This window comes from Arvicola amphibius, chromosome 12, assembly GCF_903992535.2.
Source record: "Arvicola amphibius chromosome 12, mArvAmp1.2, whole genome shotgun sequence".
Classification (NCBI taxonomy): Eukaryota; Metazoa; Chordata; class Mammalia; order Rodentia; family Cricetidae; genus Arvicola; species Arvicola amphibius.
This window is the reverse complement of record NC_052058.2, coordinates 138,469,790-138,486,824: the sequence shown is the minus strand read 5'-3', so window position 1 is coordinate 138,486,824 and position 17,035 is coordinate 138,469,790. Positions and strand designations below refer to the sequence as shown.

General features: G+C 51.0%; 1 protein-coding gene across 1 annotated transcript in view; it reads left to right on the top strand.

Annotated features, from left to right (window-relative positions):
* Lrrk1 (leucine rich repeat kinase 1) overlaps positions 1 to 13,162 on the top strand; it is a 143,843-nt gene extending 130,681 nt beyond the window's left edge. Inside the window, exons 28-34 of the mRNA XM_038313710.2 lie at positions 1,569 to 1,763; positions 2,595 to 2,746; positions 4,435 to 4,552; positions 5,896 to 6,012; positions 8,550 to 9,391; positions 9,816 to 9,917; positions 12,255 to 13,162. Coding sequence (XP_038169638.1) covers positions 1,569 to 1,763; positions 2,595 to 2,746; positions 4,435 to 4,552; positions 5,896 to 6,012; positions 8,550 to 9,391; positions 9,816 to 9,917; positions 12,255 to 12,432 — 1,704 coding nt within the window. The 3' untranslated portion in view covers positions 12,433 to 13,162. The remainder of the gene's footprint in view (positions 1 to 1,568; positions 1,764 to 2,594; positions 2,747 to 4,434; positions 4,553 to 5,895; positions 6,013 to 8,549; positions 9,392 to 9,815; positions 9,918 to 12,254) is intronic.
* Positions 13,163 to 17,035: the final 3,873 nt, after the last annotated feature.

Genomic DNA, 17,035 nt, shown 5'->3' with positions numbered 1-17,035 from the left:
GCCTTTCTGTCACTCTCCCTGAACCTGGAGCTAGCTCACTGATTGACTACACTTGTTGACCAATGAGTTCCTGGGATCCTCCTGGCTCCACCTCCTCCCAGGGTTGGGATTCCAGACACACACTGCTACACCTGGCTTTTAGTAGGTGTTGGGGGAATCAGAACACGGGTCTTCATGCTTCCACAGGAAGCACCTTACCTACTGAGCCATCTCCCCAGCCATCGATTCACGCTTCTGTAACTTCAATTCACAAACATCACAAACCATAAACTATGGACAAAGTTCGGGGTAGAAATGTACCTGCACTTAGAGCCTGACTATCACAGAATGAGCAAGCCTGCAAGGTGCTCTTGAGAAGCACAAAATAAACGTGGTAGCAGTTCCTGGTACCACAAGGTGCTGGTTAAATGCCAGCCAGGAGAGAGCGAGTACTGGGAAAGTGAGTATGACTTCCCAGGCAGCTGAGCAGCAGCCGTGGCTTGGACAAGGGCTGAGTCCCGAAAGCTGTGTATCACACTCAGTAGCTGCGTATCATGCCAACCTGTCCGTTCACCACCCCCTTGACTCTAACTTATTTTCATTATACTTATTTACTCATGTATTTATTTAGAGGGGACTTGTGTATAGAAACCAGACAACTCGCAAACTCAGTCAGATTTAGCAGCAAATGCCGTTACCGGCTGAGTCACCATCTTGCTTGCTCTGGTTTCTTATTAGTGCATTGTTTGTTTTCAGACGGGTCATGGACCTTGAGAATGACCTAAGCGTGCACGGGTTAACTCAGCACCTGTGGCTGTTGCCAGAAGTTGCACCAAAGCAACAGAAATGGGAAGCTTCTCAGTAGCTGGTGACGCAGACAAGGTGTTCACCCAAGAGGCTGTGAGAATGGTCACACTAAAGACTGCTGACTCTTGTCTCAGACATTCTCATGTAAAAGATCTTCCCTGGCTTACCAGGGGATCTGTATAACCCTTTCCTGGGCCTTTTGATGATAATTAAAGTGAAGAAACAAAGGAGCTGCTATCTAGGAGACGCTCGGCTCCCCTTTGTATGAGTTTCACAGACAGCCCTCTGGTGTCTTGGTTTTGGAGCCCTTAATTGGTGTCTGGTAGTTAGCAATTTCTCTCTCTCTCTCTCTCTCTCTCTCTCTCTCTCTCTCTCTCTCTCTCTCTCTCTCTCTCAGTGTGTGTGTGTGTGTGTGTGTGTGTGTGTGTGTGTGTCTAGAAGTTGGATGGACAAATGGATGGATGGGAGGATTTGTAAATTAGGAAGGAAGAATGAATGGTGAGGTAGATGAACGGAAGGACAGGTGTGGTACGTGGACAGATCAGGGTGGATAAATGAGCTGTTGGATGTACTGATGAGGGTCTCCCTCTGGGGGAAGCCTGAGTTTTCCTTATCTAAGTGTTATCTAATAATTTAATTTTCTTATCTCATAATGTAATTTCTAATAAGCTAATTTCCTTATCTAATAATTATCTACTCTGTTCCTTCCCCCTCAGCCCAGCAACTTTCGAAAGTTGCTGGGCCCAGGCAGGAGACCTAACTTGGCTTGCCTTTCTGCCCAGGTAGATATGTTCTCCTATGGAATGGTTCTGTACGAGTTACTGTCGGGACAGCGTCCTGCCCTGGGTCACCACCAACTTCAGATTGCCAAGAAGCTGTCCAAGGGCATCCGCCCAGTTCTGGGGCAGCCCGAGGAAGTGCAGTTCCATCGACTCCAGGCGCTCATGATGGAATGCTGGGACACCAAGCCAGAGAAGGTACATGGAAGAGTGGAGCCTGGACCCTTCCTCCCCTGGCCGCACGGGCTGTGTGTGCCTGCTCGTACACCCTCCCTCAGGGCCGCTGGGAAATCTTCTCTGTCTCTTCTAGACAGAACTTTAGTTCTGCTAATGTACATCCCAGTCCTGGTGTGTGTGCACAGGTGTGTGCCTGCATGTCTGTCTGAGGAGAAGTCACCTTTCTCTCCCTAGCTTGTGTACTTGGGACCAGAAGTATTTCAAATTTTGGAGTTTTTCAGATTTTTCAGAATATTTACATGTTAGTTGAACATCCCCAATCCAAAAATCCACTCTAAAATGCTCTGAAATCTGGAACTTTTTGAGTATCACTCAATTTGTGTATCAGACCCATTGTGGCAATGTAGTCTCCATGAAAGAACAGGGGAAGGTACACATCTCTTTAGAAGCTTTGCTTGTGCGAAGCAAGGACCCTGCTACATTATTAAAGATGGCGCCTTGTTTGTCAGAAGGGGCCCCATTATCAAGCTTAGCACCCGTCCATCAAATCAGCTAGCTGATGTAACGCATTATGAATACAATCTGAGGCAAAAGTTGATGTCCCTGGGATTAAGATGGGACACAATGGGCCTTTGACTCCAGACCAACCGAGCCTATTACTGTGGCCATGATGACCCAGAGAAGACTATTCAGGGTCTTTATTTTTTGGAGGGGGAAAGGGTTCTGAAGCCTTTTCAGTCTCGTGCTAGGCCAACCCTGAGTGGGAAGATTCTCATATACTCCCGGCTGGTGCCAAGGGAAATACATGGGGAAACTGCACAGCGGTGCTCACTAGGGACCTCTCTCCTGCAGCGCCCACTGGCCCTGTCTGTCGTGAGCCAGATGAAGGACCCCACCTTCGCCACCTTCATGTATATGCTGCCCTGTGGGAAGCAGTCGGCCTTCTTTTCATCCCAAGGCCAGGAGTACACGGTGGTGTTCTGGGATGGGAAGGAGGAGTCCAGGTAATGTCTCCAGTCTGCCCTTCCCTGCTTATGTCTTGGGGGGCCCTGGGAACAGAAAAAGCAATGGTGCCAGTGGCGCACATTTAGCAGACAGTGGAGTCCGAAGCCTGGCTGGAGCGCAATCAAGAGAGGAGGAGGGCAGAAACAAAATTCACACGGGTACAGTTTTGAAGCTAAGGGAAGTAGAGAAAGGGTGGGCTTGAGTGTGGCAGGAACCCAGTTCCAGGGAGAGTGTTGCTTCAAGAGGAAGTTATCCACACTCTGAGCAGGAAGGGCATTAGATGGTGCTGAAGGTGAGCGAGGATAACAGCCAATACTGTGGAATGAGAGAGCAAGGGACCAGGGCCAAAGGAAGGCAGGGGACCAGAGCCCAAGGGTCACCCTGTGATAAGTGGCCACAGACGGTCCCTTCCAACTGTTTGGCATGGCAGGAAGGAAGGGAGAATGGGGGAATGAGATGTCCCAGAGAAAAGAGAGCGTCCAAAGTGGCCACCGTGGTCTGTGGAGCCAGGGTGTTTGCAGGGCAGTATGAGACCACTGCTGTGAAGGAACCACCAGCCTGCTTATGTGGCTAATGCTCCCAGGGTCTGCTCACCCCAGCCCCCAGGCTGCAGAAGGTGGTTTACAAACCTGACCATTTCTCCAGGAAGGAGAGAGGGAACAGGACTTGATGGACCTTCAAGGGAGCATTTATAGAGAGATCATAATGGGAAGAACACAGAATGACCCTAAGAAGCAAGAAAGTCCCCAGCTTACTCAGGCAGAGTGAGCTAAAGAGCTGGGGAAGGGTGTGGAGGCAGCTGATGGGCAGCACTGCGTGGACCAGAGAGCAGTCAGTAGCAGAAGGCAAGGTGTCTAAGGTAGAGTGGAGGGAAGTCCCACTGGGAGAGGAAAAGAATTCCTGAGACCCAGAGGCAAGTGTTTGAGGAGAGTGTAGTAAGGGCTGGAATCGGGGTCGGGGAATGGGATCGGGGTCTCGTGTGATGGCCTGCAGGGTTGGCCAGTGCATGCTACCCTCCTGCTGGTTTGAGAGCTTCGTGAGCTAGAATAGTAGACCATCTTCACATGGTCCCAGTAGAAAGCACTTGTAGGTGTTGCAATCTGAGGAAACCTAGACAACCTGAGACTCAGGTAGGGTGGAATCAATGGAATAAACTCTGCCATTTCCCTGAGGTCAGTCTAATTGAAGTCTGCATGAATCTTATGCTCTTAGACTGGCAGCAAGGAGGCATAGACAGAGGGAAAATAAACTCCTATTTCCAGTTCTGTCCATTGGAGACGACTAAAAACCAAAACCAAAGAAATGTCATACATACCCCTAGGATCTAGACATTGTCTCCAAGAACCAAGGGGAAGCAGCATTCACCCAATGGCTGGATTGACACTGGAGAAGCAAGGAAGCTGGTAGAGGCTTCTAGGAGTATATTACTGGGACTCCAGAGCCAACCTGGCCTGTGGGTGCTGGGGCACACCCTCCTTCACCCTAGTTTCCTGAGAGTGTTTGCTCTGCCCTTCCTCTCAGACACAAGCAGGAGTATCTACCTGGGAACCAAATCTTTAAAACACGAGCCTGTGATGGACCCTTTATACTTACATGATTACACCTCTTTTAAGACCATTACACCAGCCTGGGGAAGGAGGTGGCCACTGTCTATCTGGAACTGACCGCATGTTGTTGCCAACCACAGGAACTACACAGTGGTCAACACAGAGAAGGGGCTTCTGGAAGTGCAGAGGATGGCCTGTGCCGGGATGAAGCTGAGCTGCCAACTCAAGGTCCAGAGCTCTGTGTGGATAGCCACCGAGGTAACCACCAGCCTGTGGGTCTCGTGTCAGGGTGGGCTTTGGAGGGGGACACTTCCCAGGGGGACCGTATTTATAAAAATGCAAGGTTTTCAGGTCAACCTGACTATCAGGTAACCCCCAGCTAGCCCCTGAGAAATACCTAGCCTAATGTCGTCAGTCCTGTGAGGTGGGTCACCAGGAGAAGTGCTACTGTCCTGCTCGCCACCAGTCGATAGCTAGGATTCGGGGTGGTAAGGACAGGTGGGTGTTCAGCAGGAGAAACTGGATGTGTTGGTGGCAGGCCGTGTCTCCTCATCACACTATGAGTGCCACAGAACAAAGCACATCCCTGAAGACCCGTAGCCCCATATCCATCAGAAGACCCAAGTAGCTGTCTTGCGAGGAAGCCAAAGAGTGCCCCAAATCACATGCTCTGGGGTTTTGATCTTTGCAGTCCATCCACATGGACTTTGGAAGTATGAACGTTTGAACGTATGGCTAAACATGTAAGAGATCTCCAAAAATAGCCTGGCTACTGAGACCTCAAGAATAAGGAAGGGGGCTGGAGAGATGGCTCAGAGGTTAAGGGCACTGGCTGCTCTTCCAGAGGTCCTGAGTTCAATTCCCAGCAACCACATGGTAGCTCACAACCATCTGTACTGAGATCTGACGCCCTCCTCTGGCGTACAGGCATACATGCAGGCAGAATGTTGTATACATAATAAATAAATAAATCTAAAAAAAAAGAATAAGGAATTTATTCTGAGAGAATAGACAAAGAGATCTTTAAGAATGCCTATCCCAATGTAATTCTTAATAGCGACAGCAAATTCACTAAATATCTTAAAGGGTAATGGGCCGAGGAGTTGACCCCATATTGATCGTAAAGGGAGTAAAAGGGCACACCTACGTCACTGTGTTGCTGTCTTGTGAGCCCACTTTGATAATGGCATGCTCGTGCATACCACAGACACGCGTCTGAGAGGCTATAACCCCCATTACTAAAGACTCTCTGTGAGTTCATTTCCTGCCAGGCTATTCTGTGTTTTTCAGAGTTTCTACAAAAAGTAGAAATTGTTGGGCAGTGGTGGCGCACGCCTTTAATCCCAGCACTCAGTAGGCAGAGGCAGGGGGAATCTCTGTGAGTTTGAGGTCAGCCTGGTCCACAGAGGGAGTTCTAGGATAGCCAGGGGTACATGAAGAGACCCTGTATCAAACAAACAAACAAAAACCAGAAATGAATAACCAAACAAAATGCTGTCTTTCTAAGGTGCAGAGGGGTTCCCCAGGCTGAAAGCATCCTAATAGGACGCGCCAGTCACTTTCTTCTCTGGCTCTTACAGTAGGCTCTTCTCCTTTTGCAGGACCAGAAAATCTATATTTATAGTCTTAAAGGCATGTGCCCATTAAGCATGCCCCAGCAGGCCCTGGACACCCCGGCTGTTGTCACTTGCTTCTTGGCAGTGCCTGTTATTAAAAAGGTAAGGTGGGAAAGAGAGATGTTCAGATCGGTCACTCTGGGTGGGAGGCTCTCCTTACTGGGGACGATGGATTGAGCTGGGCACAGAGGAGCCACACCTTCTTGGGCCACCTTGCCCAGGTCACAGTCACCTTTAGAGACATAGGTGACCATCTTTAAATATGGAGTGCCTTCTGTCCATGAACAAATGCCAGCCCTGACTCAAATGGGGTTCACATTGGTGTAAATGATGAAGCAAGAAAAAAGATGCTTCTCTAGACAGAGGTATCAGTAGTCTCGCCCCAGCCTGCCTTGACCACCGCCTTTCCTGATTACTAGTTCCCTTCTGTTTGTCATTACTGCCTCTCAAAGACCCAACACTGTCTAGCATTGCCCAGAACTGCCCGGCACTGCACGGCACTACCCAACACTGCCTAGCCTATCCAGCATTGCCCAGCATTGCCTAGCAGACCCACTTCCTCACCCTCCTAACTCCCCCCAATGAGTGTACTCCCCATCCCTAGGCTAAGCCAGCTCCACCATATCTAGGCATTGAATCCAGCCTCACTAGGGCTGGCCAAGCCATCACTGCACTGGCTCTGAGCCTTCTCCATCCAACAGCAGATGCAGGGGCTTCACCTTCCCTCCCCAGCCTTGCCCAGAAGCAGCCTTCCTGGTGAACTGTGGGGATCTAGACCCATGCGCCCTCCTCTGAGAAGTTGTGTGGTACTGCCTGGTCTCCCAGGTTCTGCTGCCCTCCCTGGATTCAGAAAGGCTATGGGGGGGGGGGCCTGTGAATGCAGTGGGGGCTCCCCCCACACCCCGTGCATAAGGAGCACTTCCTTATGCTACTGTTTAAAATGCGGTGACTATCTGTATGTGATTCCCATTTGTCTATATGCAGTGGAGGTGATCACAGTAATAGATCTCTGACCCTGTGTATCCCAGAGTCTTAGGCTGGGCACTTGGCAACTGACCCTGTGACTTCCTGATAGTTACCAAACCTGCGGACTCTTCTCTCCATGCTGCTCCAGTTTCACTTCTTTAGCAAAGAGAAAGGAGAGATGCAGAATAGATATGAGCTGAACCTTAGAGTTGTTTATGGCCGTTGCCCCAGGGGCAGGCCTGGCAGCTGGGATCTCCCCACACCAGAGCCCGGGAGAACTGGACACAAAGCATTATTGAAGGACCCCGACGGCCAGAGCCCCAGGCAGGGTGCAGGATCCCCAGGCAGAGTGCACGTACTGCCTGGGAAGGGAGAATAAAGCAGGCTCTGTGTGAGCCGCCTGCACAGGGTGCCTGGCCCCACAGAGGTCGTCCTGCAGAGGCCACACAGGGCAGACCCATGTGCTCTTACACAAGCACGCTCACATCCCGACAGACGTGGTGTTCCCCACGCTGGCCAGCAGAGCCAGGACCCAATAAGACTTATGACCTGTTTGCTCTGGCTGCCTTGCTGACCTAAATCCTGAAGATGGATTCTGAGAAACTTTATTAAGGCTCCCTAATGTGGATGTTGAGTGAGAGGCCACTCACTCCATTACTCTGAACAGCCATCCCCCTACACACACACACACACACACACACACACACACTGACTCTCAACAAAGAGACTTTCTGCCATTCTCCCTGGTCAGAACAAGGCTGGGGTCTATCCTGAACTCTGACTTGGATCTATGGCCCCTTTACCTGCCCCACTGCACTCTGTCTGCTCAGGGAAATGCCCTAGGAAGCCTGAGTTTGGCTTTGACCTCTGTCTAGTGACCTCTGGGGGGTGGCTACAGAGGAACCCATGCTTCATGGTAAGTCCAAGTCTCCACTAGTGTCAGCATAGGATATTCAGTGTGTGTGTGCGTGTGTGTGTGTGTGTGTGTGTGTGTATGTGTGTGTGCTGGTGCATGAAGCCAAGACTCTTTCTCGGTAGGAGAGGTAAGCCAGAAGCTCTTTCTTCTAGAAACACGTGTTGTCTACTTAACAGGAACAGTGGAGTCCAGGGTTGCAGAGATGAATGAGACTTAACCCTTCGTAGGCCAGTCCAGGGCCAAGGTGGCAGTGGTGGGCACAGAGATCTGGCCGCTGCTTATCTGTAGCACTCCACCTATGGTGGGAAATGAACAGAGTTCCCCATGCCCACAACAGCTGTCCTGTTAAATTGTTTGCAATAGGGAAGACATTCTGCCTGCCATTCAGTGAGGCCTTCACGGCGTCCAAGAAAAGCAGCCGCCTGCGGCTCATGCAGGAAGGGACCAGTCCCAGGTGGCAGCACCCTTGCTGGATGCCCTCAGCACTGTGGACACTGTTCCTCCCTGGCATATGCCTTGCCTTGCAGCACCAAGGATGGCCTCGGCTCTGCTGGGGCAAGGCTACATCTTTTCTGGACACAGGAGTCCTGAGACTCCTGAGCACATCAGGACTTCAAAGACTTTACTCCTTTGGGGCATTAAGGGACACCATGTGCCCACTTGAGGCATCTAGGGAGATGAGTCTAGAGCCTGTGGCTTCTCTCCCAGAACTTGTGACGTGAAAGAGCTTCATGTGTCTCTGTCCCTTCCCCCACAGAACTCCTTTCTGGTGCTGGCCGGCCTGGCTGACGGACTGGTGGCCGTGTTTCCTGTGGTCCGGGGCACCCCAAAAGAAAGCTGTTCCTACTTGTGTTCACACACAGCCAACAGGTCCAAGTTCTGTATCCCGGACGAAGACGCACGGCAGAATCCCTACCCAGTGAGAGCGATGGAGGTGGCCAACAGCGGGTCCGAGGTCTGGTACAGCAATGGACCTGGCCTGCTCATCATTGACTGCACAGTCCTGGACATCAGCCGGCGGCTGGAGCCCTATGCCGCCCCTTCCATGGTCACATCGCTTGTGTGCAGCTCAGACTGCAGCGGGGAGGAGGTCGTCTGGTGTCTAGACGACAGGGCCAATTCCTTAGTGATGTACCATTCGGCCACCTACCAGTTATGTGCCCGGTACTTCTGCGGGGACCCCAGTCCTCTCAGGGACGCATTTCCTGTGCGACCCTCTGTCCCAGAAGCCCCAGGCAGTCACATAATCGCCTCGAAGGAGCCCGAGGAAGAGTGCATTGCGGATGTGAGCATCATGTACAGTGAGGAGCTGGGCATGCAGATCCTGAACCACCAGGACTCCCTCACCGATTACTGCTCCACGTCCTCCTACTCCTCATCCCCACCCCACCGAGACCCCAGGTCCCCTTCCAGTCTGCCCAGCTCCCTGACCAGCTATTCCAGCGTGCCTTTCTCTGCTAATTATGAAGACCCAAACAGGCCCACTGTGACCTCTGACAGATCTGAGCCTGACCTGGCTCCCATGGATGGGGAGACGTTCAGCCAACACCTGCAGGCTGTGAAGGTCCTGGCTGTCAAAGACCTCATTTGGGTCCCCAGGTAAGTTTTTTTGATGTGCAGGTGCCATTTCTGATCTGTCCAGGGTTCTTGCTTTGGGGCTGTGGTGAGTGGAACCCACAGTTTCTTAAAAGATTTCCAAATCCATCCAGGCAGTTCTGCCAAGAAGGCTTTGCCATTCGCTTTTAGAACTGGGAGTAATCTCCCAGAGAAACCAAGAATATCCACACAGAAGCTCATTTGTCCATCAGAAAATCCTAGGTGCCACAAAACAAGACGCATGCGCGGGTTCCTACAGCAGGTCCTTTCCTGTGCCACACTGCCCCCACTCACGCTGCCCCACTCTCATGCACTCACTCCCCTCACAAACCTTCAGGCTCCGCACCTACCCGCACACTGGTCCTAGACCCACTGAGAGTACAGCTTCCTGGACAAACGTGTCCCCTTCTTGGCTTTGGTTTCTTAGGCATGGCGGAGATATCATCGTTATTGGCCTGGAGAAGAATTCAGGTGCCCAGCGAGGCAGAGTCCTTGCTGTCTTAAAAGCACGAGAGCTGACTTCGCATGGGTAAGACTCTGAGAAGCACTCTGTAGGAACCAGGGGAGGGGCATGTGGAACCCCAGCGCTAGCTAACACGTCCACTAGATAGCACAGCCGCCCTGCTGCCCCAGGTTCTCGCAGAGAAGCATGTGGATGTAGCCAGGAGGCAAAATGAAAGCAAGGCAGTGTACCCCCCAGGCACCTCCTGGGGCTCAGCATGACAGCTGAGGAGAGCAGCAGCCACTAGCCCAAGGGTATCTATTTCTGAGGCGGCAGGGTACTGCAGATCAAGTACCTTGCCAAAGGTATGTCTCCAGGGCCAGAGTCCCCTGCAGTTGAAATGATGGTCCCTCCAAAAGATTCACTGTTCTTCCTGCCAAACAGGAAAGCCCTGCAGGGGACCCAGCAATCCATGAAGCAACAGACAGGACCAGGAGACACCCACTCTGCTAGCCTGAGAATGTCTCTGTACTGACACTAGGAGACATACCAGTTCCTGCTGTGGGGCATCTGGGTTGGGTGCCAGTTCAGGGCAAAGTCTTCAAGGCCAGGGGCATGGAAGCCTGGTGTTAGCCAGAGTTCCTGTTTATCCTTCACCCTGAAGATCCCCCACGAAAAGTCCTGAATTCAAACGTGCGTGTACTGTGGCGTATCTCACATCACAAGGAGACCTGCTGGCCTCACAGGCTGTCACTCATCTCGGTTAAGGGTCTTTAGTCATCTTTAATATCATCGCACAGTGCCGTTCTGCCCAAAGCAGAGCAAGCCGTCAGCCACTCGTGGCACTTCCAGTCCCTTGCCTGCCGGCACTGAGATTTCTCAGTCAGTCCTGGGGCAGTGGATCTAATCTATGCGCAGTTCTAGAAACCCGACCAGTCTTTGCTCCCAACCCCTGACTGACCCAGTCAAAGGAAGCTTTGTGCCGAAGTGGTTCCCAGCTCCCAAGTTGGGCTTCTGGGAGCCCATAGGTCAGGTGACCTTGGCATGCTACTCTGAGAGTACCTGGTAGCTTTTTCTAGTCACACACACCCCCACGCATAGAGGCAGGTTTTATCAAGAGTCGGGCACATTCGCTAGAAGGAAGAAGACCCGAGTTGGCCAGCTGAAAAAGCAAGGAAGGATCTGAGATTCTAGATATCTTGGTGAAAGGGAACCTCGGTGTGCAGTGGGGCTCACTCGCTGGGCATAGGGGGAGGAGGTGCAACTCCACCCAGAGATGGGCCTCCAGCCCCACAGAGACACCAGAGCAAGCAGGTTACAGGGAGTCATCCATTGTGGCCTAAGAGGAAACATGTTGTGCACCCAAAGACCATAATAAAACAGTCCACAACCTCAAAACAACGGAAGCAGGGATGACTTTGAGGTAGCAGATTTTCTGTCCAAGCTATGTCTCTGAATTTCTTAAGTATGTAGGGACAAAATGGCTGGGGGAGGGGGGGCGGGGGCTGCAACAAGGACACTAGCAAGTGTAATTGCACACGTGGGCCACTCTGACTTTTTGATTGTGGGGTGCAGGTGCGTGTCACAGTGTGCACGCAGAGGTCAGAGGACAACTTTGTGGGGCTTGGTTCCTGCCCGTTTTAAATGGGTTCCAGGGATTGAAATCAAGTCATCAAACTTGCTTCAGAGGGAGGCCAGCCCTTTACCCAGCAAGCCACCTCTCTGACCTCCGTAGGTCATTCTTAAACACTAGTAGTTGGTGGTTTATTCTAGACACTACAATTCTGAAGAGAGGCCTGGGTGACTCCTGCCATGCTTGTCTTAGTCAGTGGCCTTCCAGGGGGTTATTCTCTTACAGCCAATGCTTATAATGTGAATTGATACCCTTGGTCTTTTGTGGGGCATTATAAAACCTCGGCCCACAGTGTTAGGAATTTTCCTAACGTGAGCTCTCTGCCGACGCAAAAAATCCCAATCAAGCCAAATCACAACAAGCCAAATTAAAAAATATCCAGGTTTAATGGGATTCCTGTGCTCTCGGGTGGTCCCGAGAAGGAACCGGGAAGCTGCGAACGCTACCACCCGAAAGAGATCACGAGGAAACGTTCTGGGGGAGCAGTTTAAATAGATTGGGGGAGTGGTCAAGATTTTGGCAGGATGTCTTGACCCTGGGAGGGAGGTGTCAAGGTTTGGTGGGCACAGGGATGGAGCCTCCAAAGATGGAGGCCAGAGATCCGGACTTACACATAGGTCAGACCATGAGGAAGAACTGGGACCTTTATGTACATTCCAGAGCCAGGTTGAGCTGTTTATGTTTACCCTCTTAGTAACTCCACCCCTTTCAAAAATACACACGAAGAGAGAGAGCCCTCCCTGACCTAGTGAGGACTCCGGTGGGCGTACTCAGACCCTGTTTCTCTGCAGGGTCCTGGTGGATGCGGCGGTGGTGGCAAAGGACACGGTAGTGTGCGGCTTTGCGAATGAAAACACGGAGTGGTGCCTGGCTGTCTGGAGGGGCTGGGGTGCCAGGGAGTTCGACATCTTCTACCAGTCCTATGAGGAGCTGGGCCGGCTGGAGGCGTGTACACGCAAGAGAAGGTAATGCCTGTGGAAGAGCCTCCGTGCGGAGCCAGCAGGTCCGAGCCGCTGCCTGACCCCTCGGCTACAGCCCTCCAAGGGCACGGAAGACAAACGGGTTCTTTGCTAACCCTGTGCTAAGAAGGGCTGAGAAGCTAGTAGCTACTGGTGGTTTGGGAGTTCTCAGGTTCTATGGGGAGAGTTACCAGCCCAAGGGTCTGGTTGAGAGAGGCCTTCTCTTGCCTCTTCCATGGGCTTCCAGGAGCTGAGGAGAGCGACCCCGTCCCAGGCCTTCCTGGCATAATGAATAGGCCTGTCCGGTTTTTTATCGCCAGGCCTCAGATGGAATTACACTAGAGACTCTTGGTTGAGGAGCAGTTCAGGGCAAGGTTGGAGGAGGGCTGTGACCCCGGCCCTCCTTCCCCAAAGACCCCAGGCTCTCAGCCTGTTTCACAAGGCTCTGAGTCCCTGGAGCAAGGGGCCCAGCTTGGTCAAGCTGAGATCGAATCTCCTGCTTGGCAGGGGCTCTGTGTGGGAAACCCCAGAAGGACCCTGGGCAGGCAGCATTGCCCAATAGTGGGGATGAATGGGTTCCTTCAAGAGTCACAGCCAGAGAGCCCAGTGAGAGGGCTCCTGCTCCCCCCTTTACATTCTTCTCCCCCGACAAAAGAAGGAGAAACCCAATCAGCAGGCCTGGAGAAAGGGCCTGTGTTTATAGCTTTGGTAAAATAAACTTGGACGCCGCTGGAACCCAGGCCCTGTTTGTTTGCACATTATAATCTTGTTTATCACTTTAACAAATTAAGTCATATCTCAGCGGTTAGGCCTGGTTGTGAAACCCCATCGTATGGGACTTATACTGAATTATGTATTTGCCAAACATTTGCCGCCGGCATGGACGGCAGATGATGAAAAGTGAAATTGTTAGCAGGGTGTACGGACGCAACAGGGAACATTTTATAAATTCTGGGCACACGTGTGTACACACCCCCCCACACACACAGCTTCGCCAAGCGGTGCCCTTGGAGGCTGTTTGACCTAGACCTCAAATGTAAGGTTGTACTTGGCTAATGTTATTGAACCTTTTCTAGAATTAAATTATAAAAAAAAAAAAAAAAACCAAACTTCACACTTGCTGGGGTGTGCCAGCTGATGTGGCTCCTGTTATCTAAAAATAAACAGGCCTAGAATGAAAACACAGCCTTTGTCTCTTGAATGCAAGATGGACTCTGGCCTTCCCAGGTCTCCTTCCTGCCCAGGGTAGACATGGGCCACCCTTCGCAGCCACTGCTGGGTGTTCCCGGCTGCCCTGTAGCACTCCATGGGCGGATGCTCCTCTGTCAGCCCCAACCCTGTAGAAGCCAGTTTCCCACTTCCTTTTGCAAGTCAGATCCTAAATCCTTGAGGATCAAGGCTCTGAGCCTACTCATGCCTCATCACCGCTTCCCACGCTGATCCCTAAGGTGAGCTGTGGGGGTTACTAGTTAGATCTAGTGACCTGCTTAGATCTCCAGACACAAACCTGGTCCTGTCTGCACGGCGCCTGCTCGCTGTGTCACTTGCTGTGGCAGTGTGCTTATAGCCAGCCTCCTCTACTTCACAGACCCAGCCCACCTTTACATCCCATCTTCTCCTGCCCGGATGCAGTACTTACTGAGCCTCACAGTCATGGGGGAGCTGGGGACAGGAGTTTCACGTTACCACTGGGAAAATGGGAGAAACAGCTAATGAACTTGGCTAAAGAAGAGTTAGAAACCTAGAAGGAAAGTGATCCACACCAAAGGTAAACAACGGCTGGAAGAAAACAAACAAAAACAAACAAATAAATAAATAAATAAAATTTAAAGATTCACAGGTCTGATGAGATGGCTTATGGGGTCAGGAAGCATGCTGTCAAGACTGAAAACCTAGGTTCAGTCCCCTGGATCCACATGGTAGAAAGAGAACCAACTCCAATAAGTCATCCTCTGACCTCTACACACTTGTACACACTTGTGTACACACACACACTACAAAATTAATAAATTTGATTTTTTTAAAATGTATTTATAACCCAATTGAAAGATGAGCAGTTCCCTTATCTTCTTTGCAAAATTCGTATTCATCAATAAAAGAAAACACAATTGGAAAGCAGATGCCGTGCACAGGCAAGTGACATAAAGAAACACAGCCCCTCAACACGATAAAATGGCTTTTGTCACCCTCAAGTTAGTTTGTCATCCTCAAAGGATCAGCCGTGATTCTTGAACTCTTGCTAGGTATTAGGCAGTGTCACCAGGACACAGTGACAGTCACCCAAACAAGGTTCTCTGCTGCTGGGGCCTCTGCTCAAGAGGGCAGGGGTGACAGTGAACACAAAAACAAAATAGAGAGCTAGAGAGGAAAATTCAGGAGCCCAGCTGTAAGTGTTGCAGCTCTGGAGGAAACGGTATCCTGACCGTCAGAAGCCAGGTGATACCTGTAAGAAGTATCGGAGCTGTAGGCATCGCCTGATTCCCAACAGCCAGGATATAGTTCCTTTCCGAGTTGTAGGTATTGCCTGGCTTCCAATGGCCAGGAAACCTTTCCCTTCTGAGCTTTAACACTTACCCCAGCAGCTAATGACTGCGGCTAGGGAAGGCCCGGAGCGTACAGTGCTGCTTGAGAAAGGGCATTTGCGTGAGATCTCAGGGCCCCACCTAGGAGAGCTTACATGCGCGAAGGCCCTGTGGAGAAGGAGCGGGTCACAGCTGGCGTGGCTGGAGCACCAGGAAGAAGGGTGTGCCCAGTCTGCCTCCGCCCCAACCCCACAGACCCGGCACACGATTACAGTTGTCCAGTGCAGCTCCTGGGAGCAGGAATCAAAAACATGGCCTAAGAAACAGACGGCACAAGCCGGGCGGTGGTGGCGCACGCCTTTAATCCCAGCACTCAGGAGGCAGAGGCAGGCAGATCTCTGAGTTCGAGGCCAGCCTGGTCTACAAGAGCTAGATCCAGGACAGGCTCTAGAAACTACAGGGAAACCCTGTCTCAAAAAACCAAAAAAAAAAAAGAAAAGAAAAGAAAAAAAAGAAACAGACGGCACTTGGGGAAAGTCTAGCGCAGTTTTGTTCCTGCCGTGACCTAGGAGCGTCCCTTAGGCACGTGATACTGCGGTGCATGTGGATCTGTGCAGAAGCATGCTCATCACAGATCGCCCCTGGGGCCCCAGCAGGAATCAGCCCAGGCCTCTCTCTAGAAGAGAGTCGCAAAGCTCCTGTGTATGCAAAACTGATCCTCACTGCTTTTCCCATAGAGGTAGCGCTAGCCATCCTGGTCTGAAGTGCTCTCTGAGGTATAATAAATGAACTGGTGGTGTTTTTATTAAATAATTCTTATGTATTCTTTGAGAATTTCATACAATGTATTTTGATTATATTTGTCTTCCTTCCTCGACTGCTCTGTGGCTACCACAGAAGACGGGTTTTGATTTTTCACTTCACATCTTCCTCCTGGCAATTGAAGGGTGTGATTGCTCTATGGTGCTAATTCTGCTAAGAAGACTTCTTCTCTGAGCTGCCACCGCTGATGTGGGAGAGTCTTCTGTTTGAGTTGATTTCATTGGCTAATAAAGAAACTGCCTGGCCCATTTGATAGACCGCCCCTTAGGTGGGTGGAGTAGACAGAACAGGAAGAGGAAGTGAGGTAGAAGGATCAGTAAGATGCCACACCTCTCCTAAATTAGGCAGACTGCCGTGCCTCTCCTCAGAGAGATACCAGATGCGATGAAGCTCCAGCCCAAGAGGGACGTACGCTAGAATCTACCTGGTAAGGCACCACTTTGTGGTGCTACACAGATTATTAGATATGAGTTAGAGAAAATGTGAGAATTAGCTAATAAGAGACTGAAATTAATGGGCCAGGCAGTGTTTAAAAGAATACAATTTGTGTGTTGTTATTTTGGGGCATAAGCTAACCATGTGGGATCCAGGCAGGACGAAAAGCCGGCCCGCAGCTCCACACTACACACCGCCATCCCCAGATCCCTGAACTGACCGCTTGGACCTGCAGGTCTTTGAGACAGAACACCCAGAGCCTCTAGCACAGTGGTTCTCAACCTGTGGGTCGCGACCCATGGTGGGGGATTACATATCAGATATCCTATATATAATATATTTACGTTATAATTTATAACAGTAGCAAATTTACAGTTAGGAAGCAGCGACAAAATGATTTTACAGTTAAGGGTCACCACAACTTGCGACACTATATTAAACGGTTGCAGCATTAGGAAGGCTGAGAAGCACTGCTCGAGCAGATTCTACCTGCCCACATGACAGCTTAGAGTCTCCAGGAAGGGAGCACAGGCAGCTGCTGGCATCCTTCCTCATAAAGAGCACCATGGGAGATGTGCAATATAAAGCTTCCCCCAACCCTCTGGAAACACCCCTGGGTGCGAACAGCTGCTGCCTAGGAAGCCGTGTCCAGAGAGCCAGAGTTTGGGCTCCCATCCGCACCTCCAAGTTCCTTCAGCATCTCCTGTTCAAGGAAGAATTGAGCAGTCTGAGGAGGAAGAGGTGGAGCGGTAGTCATGGTAACTGTTCCCCCTTATGCTCAATAGCTTATTTTCTGGTCCACCATTTCCCAGACGACTTTGTAAGTAGTGGGGC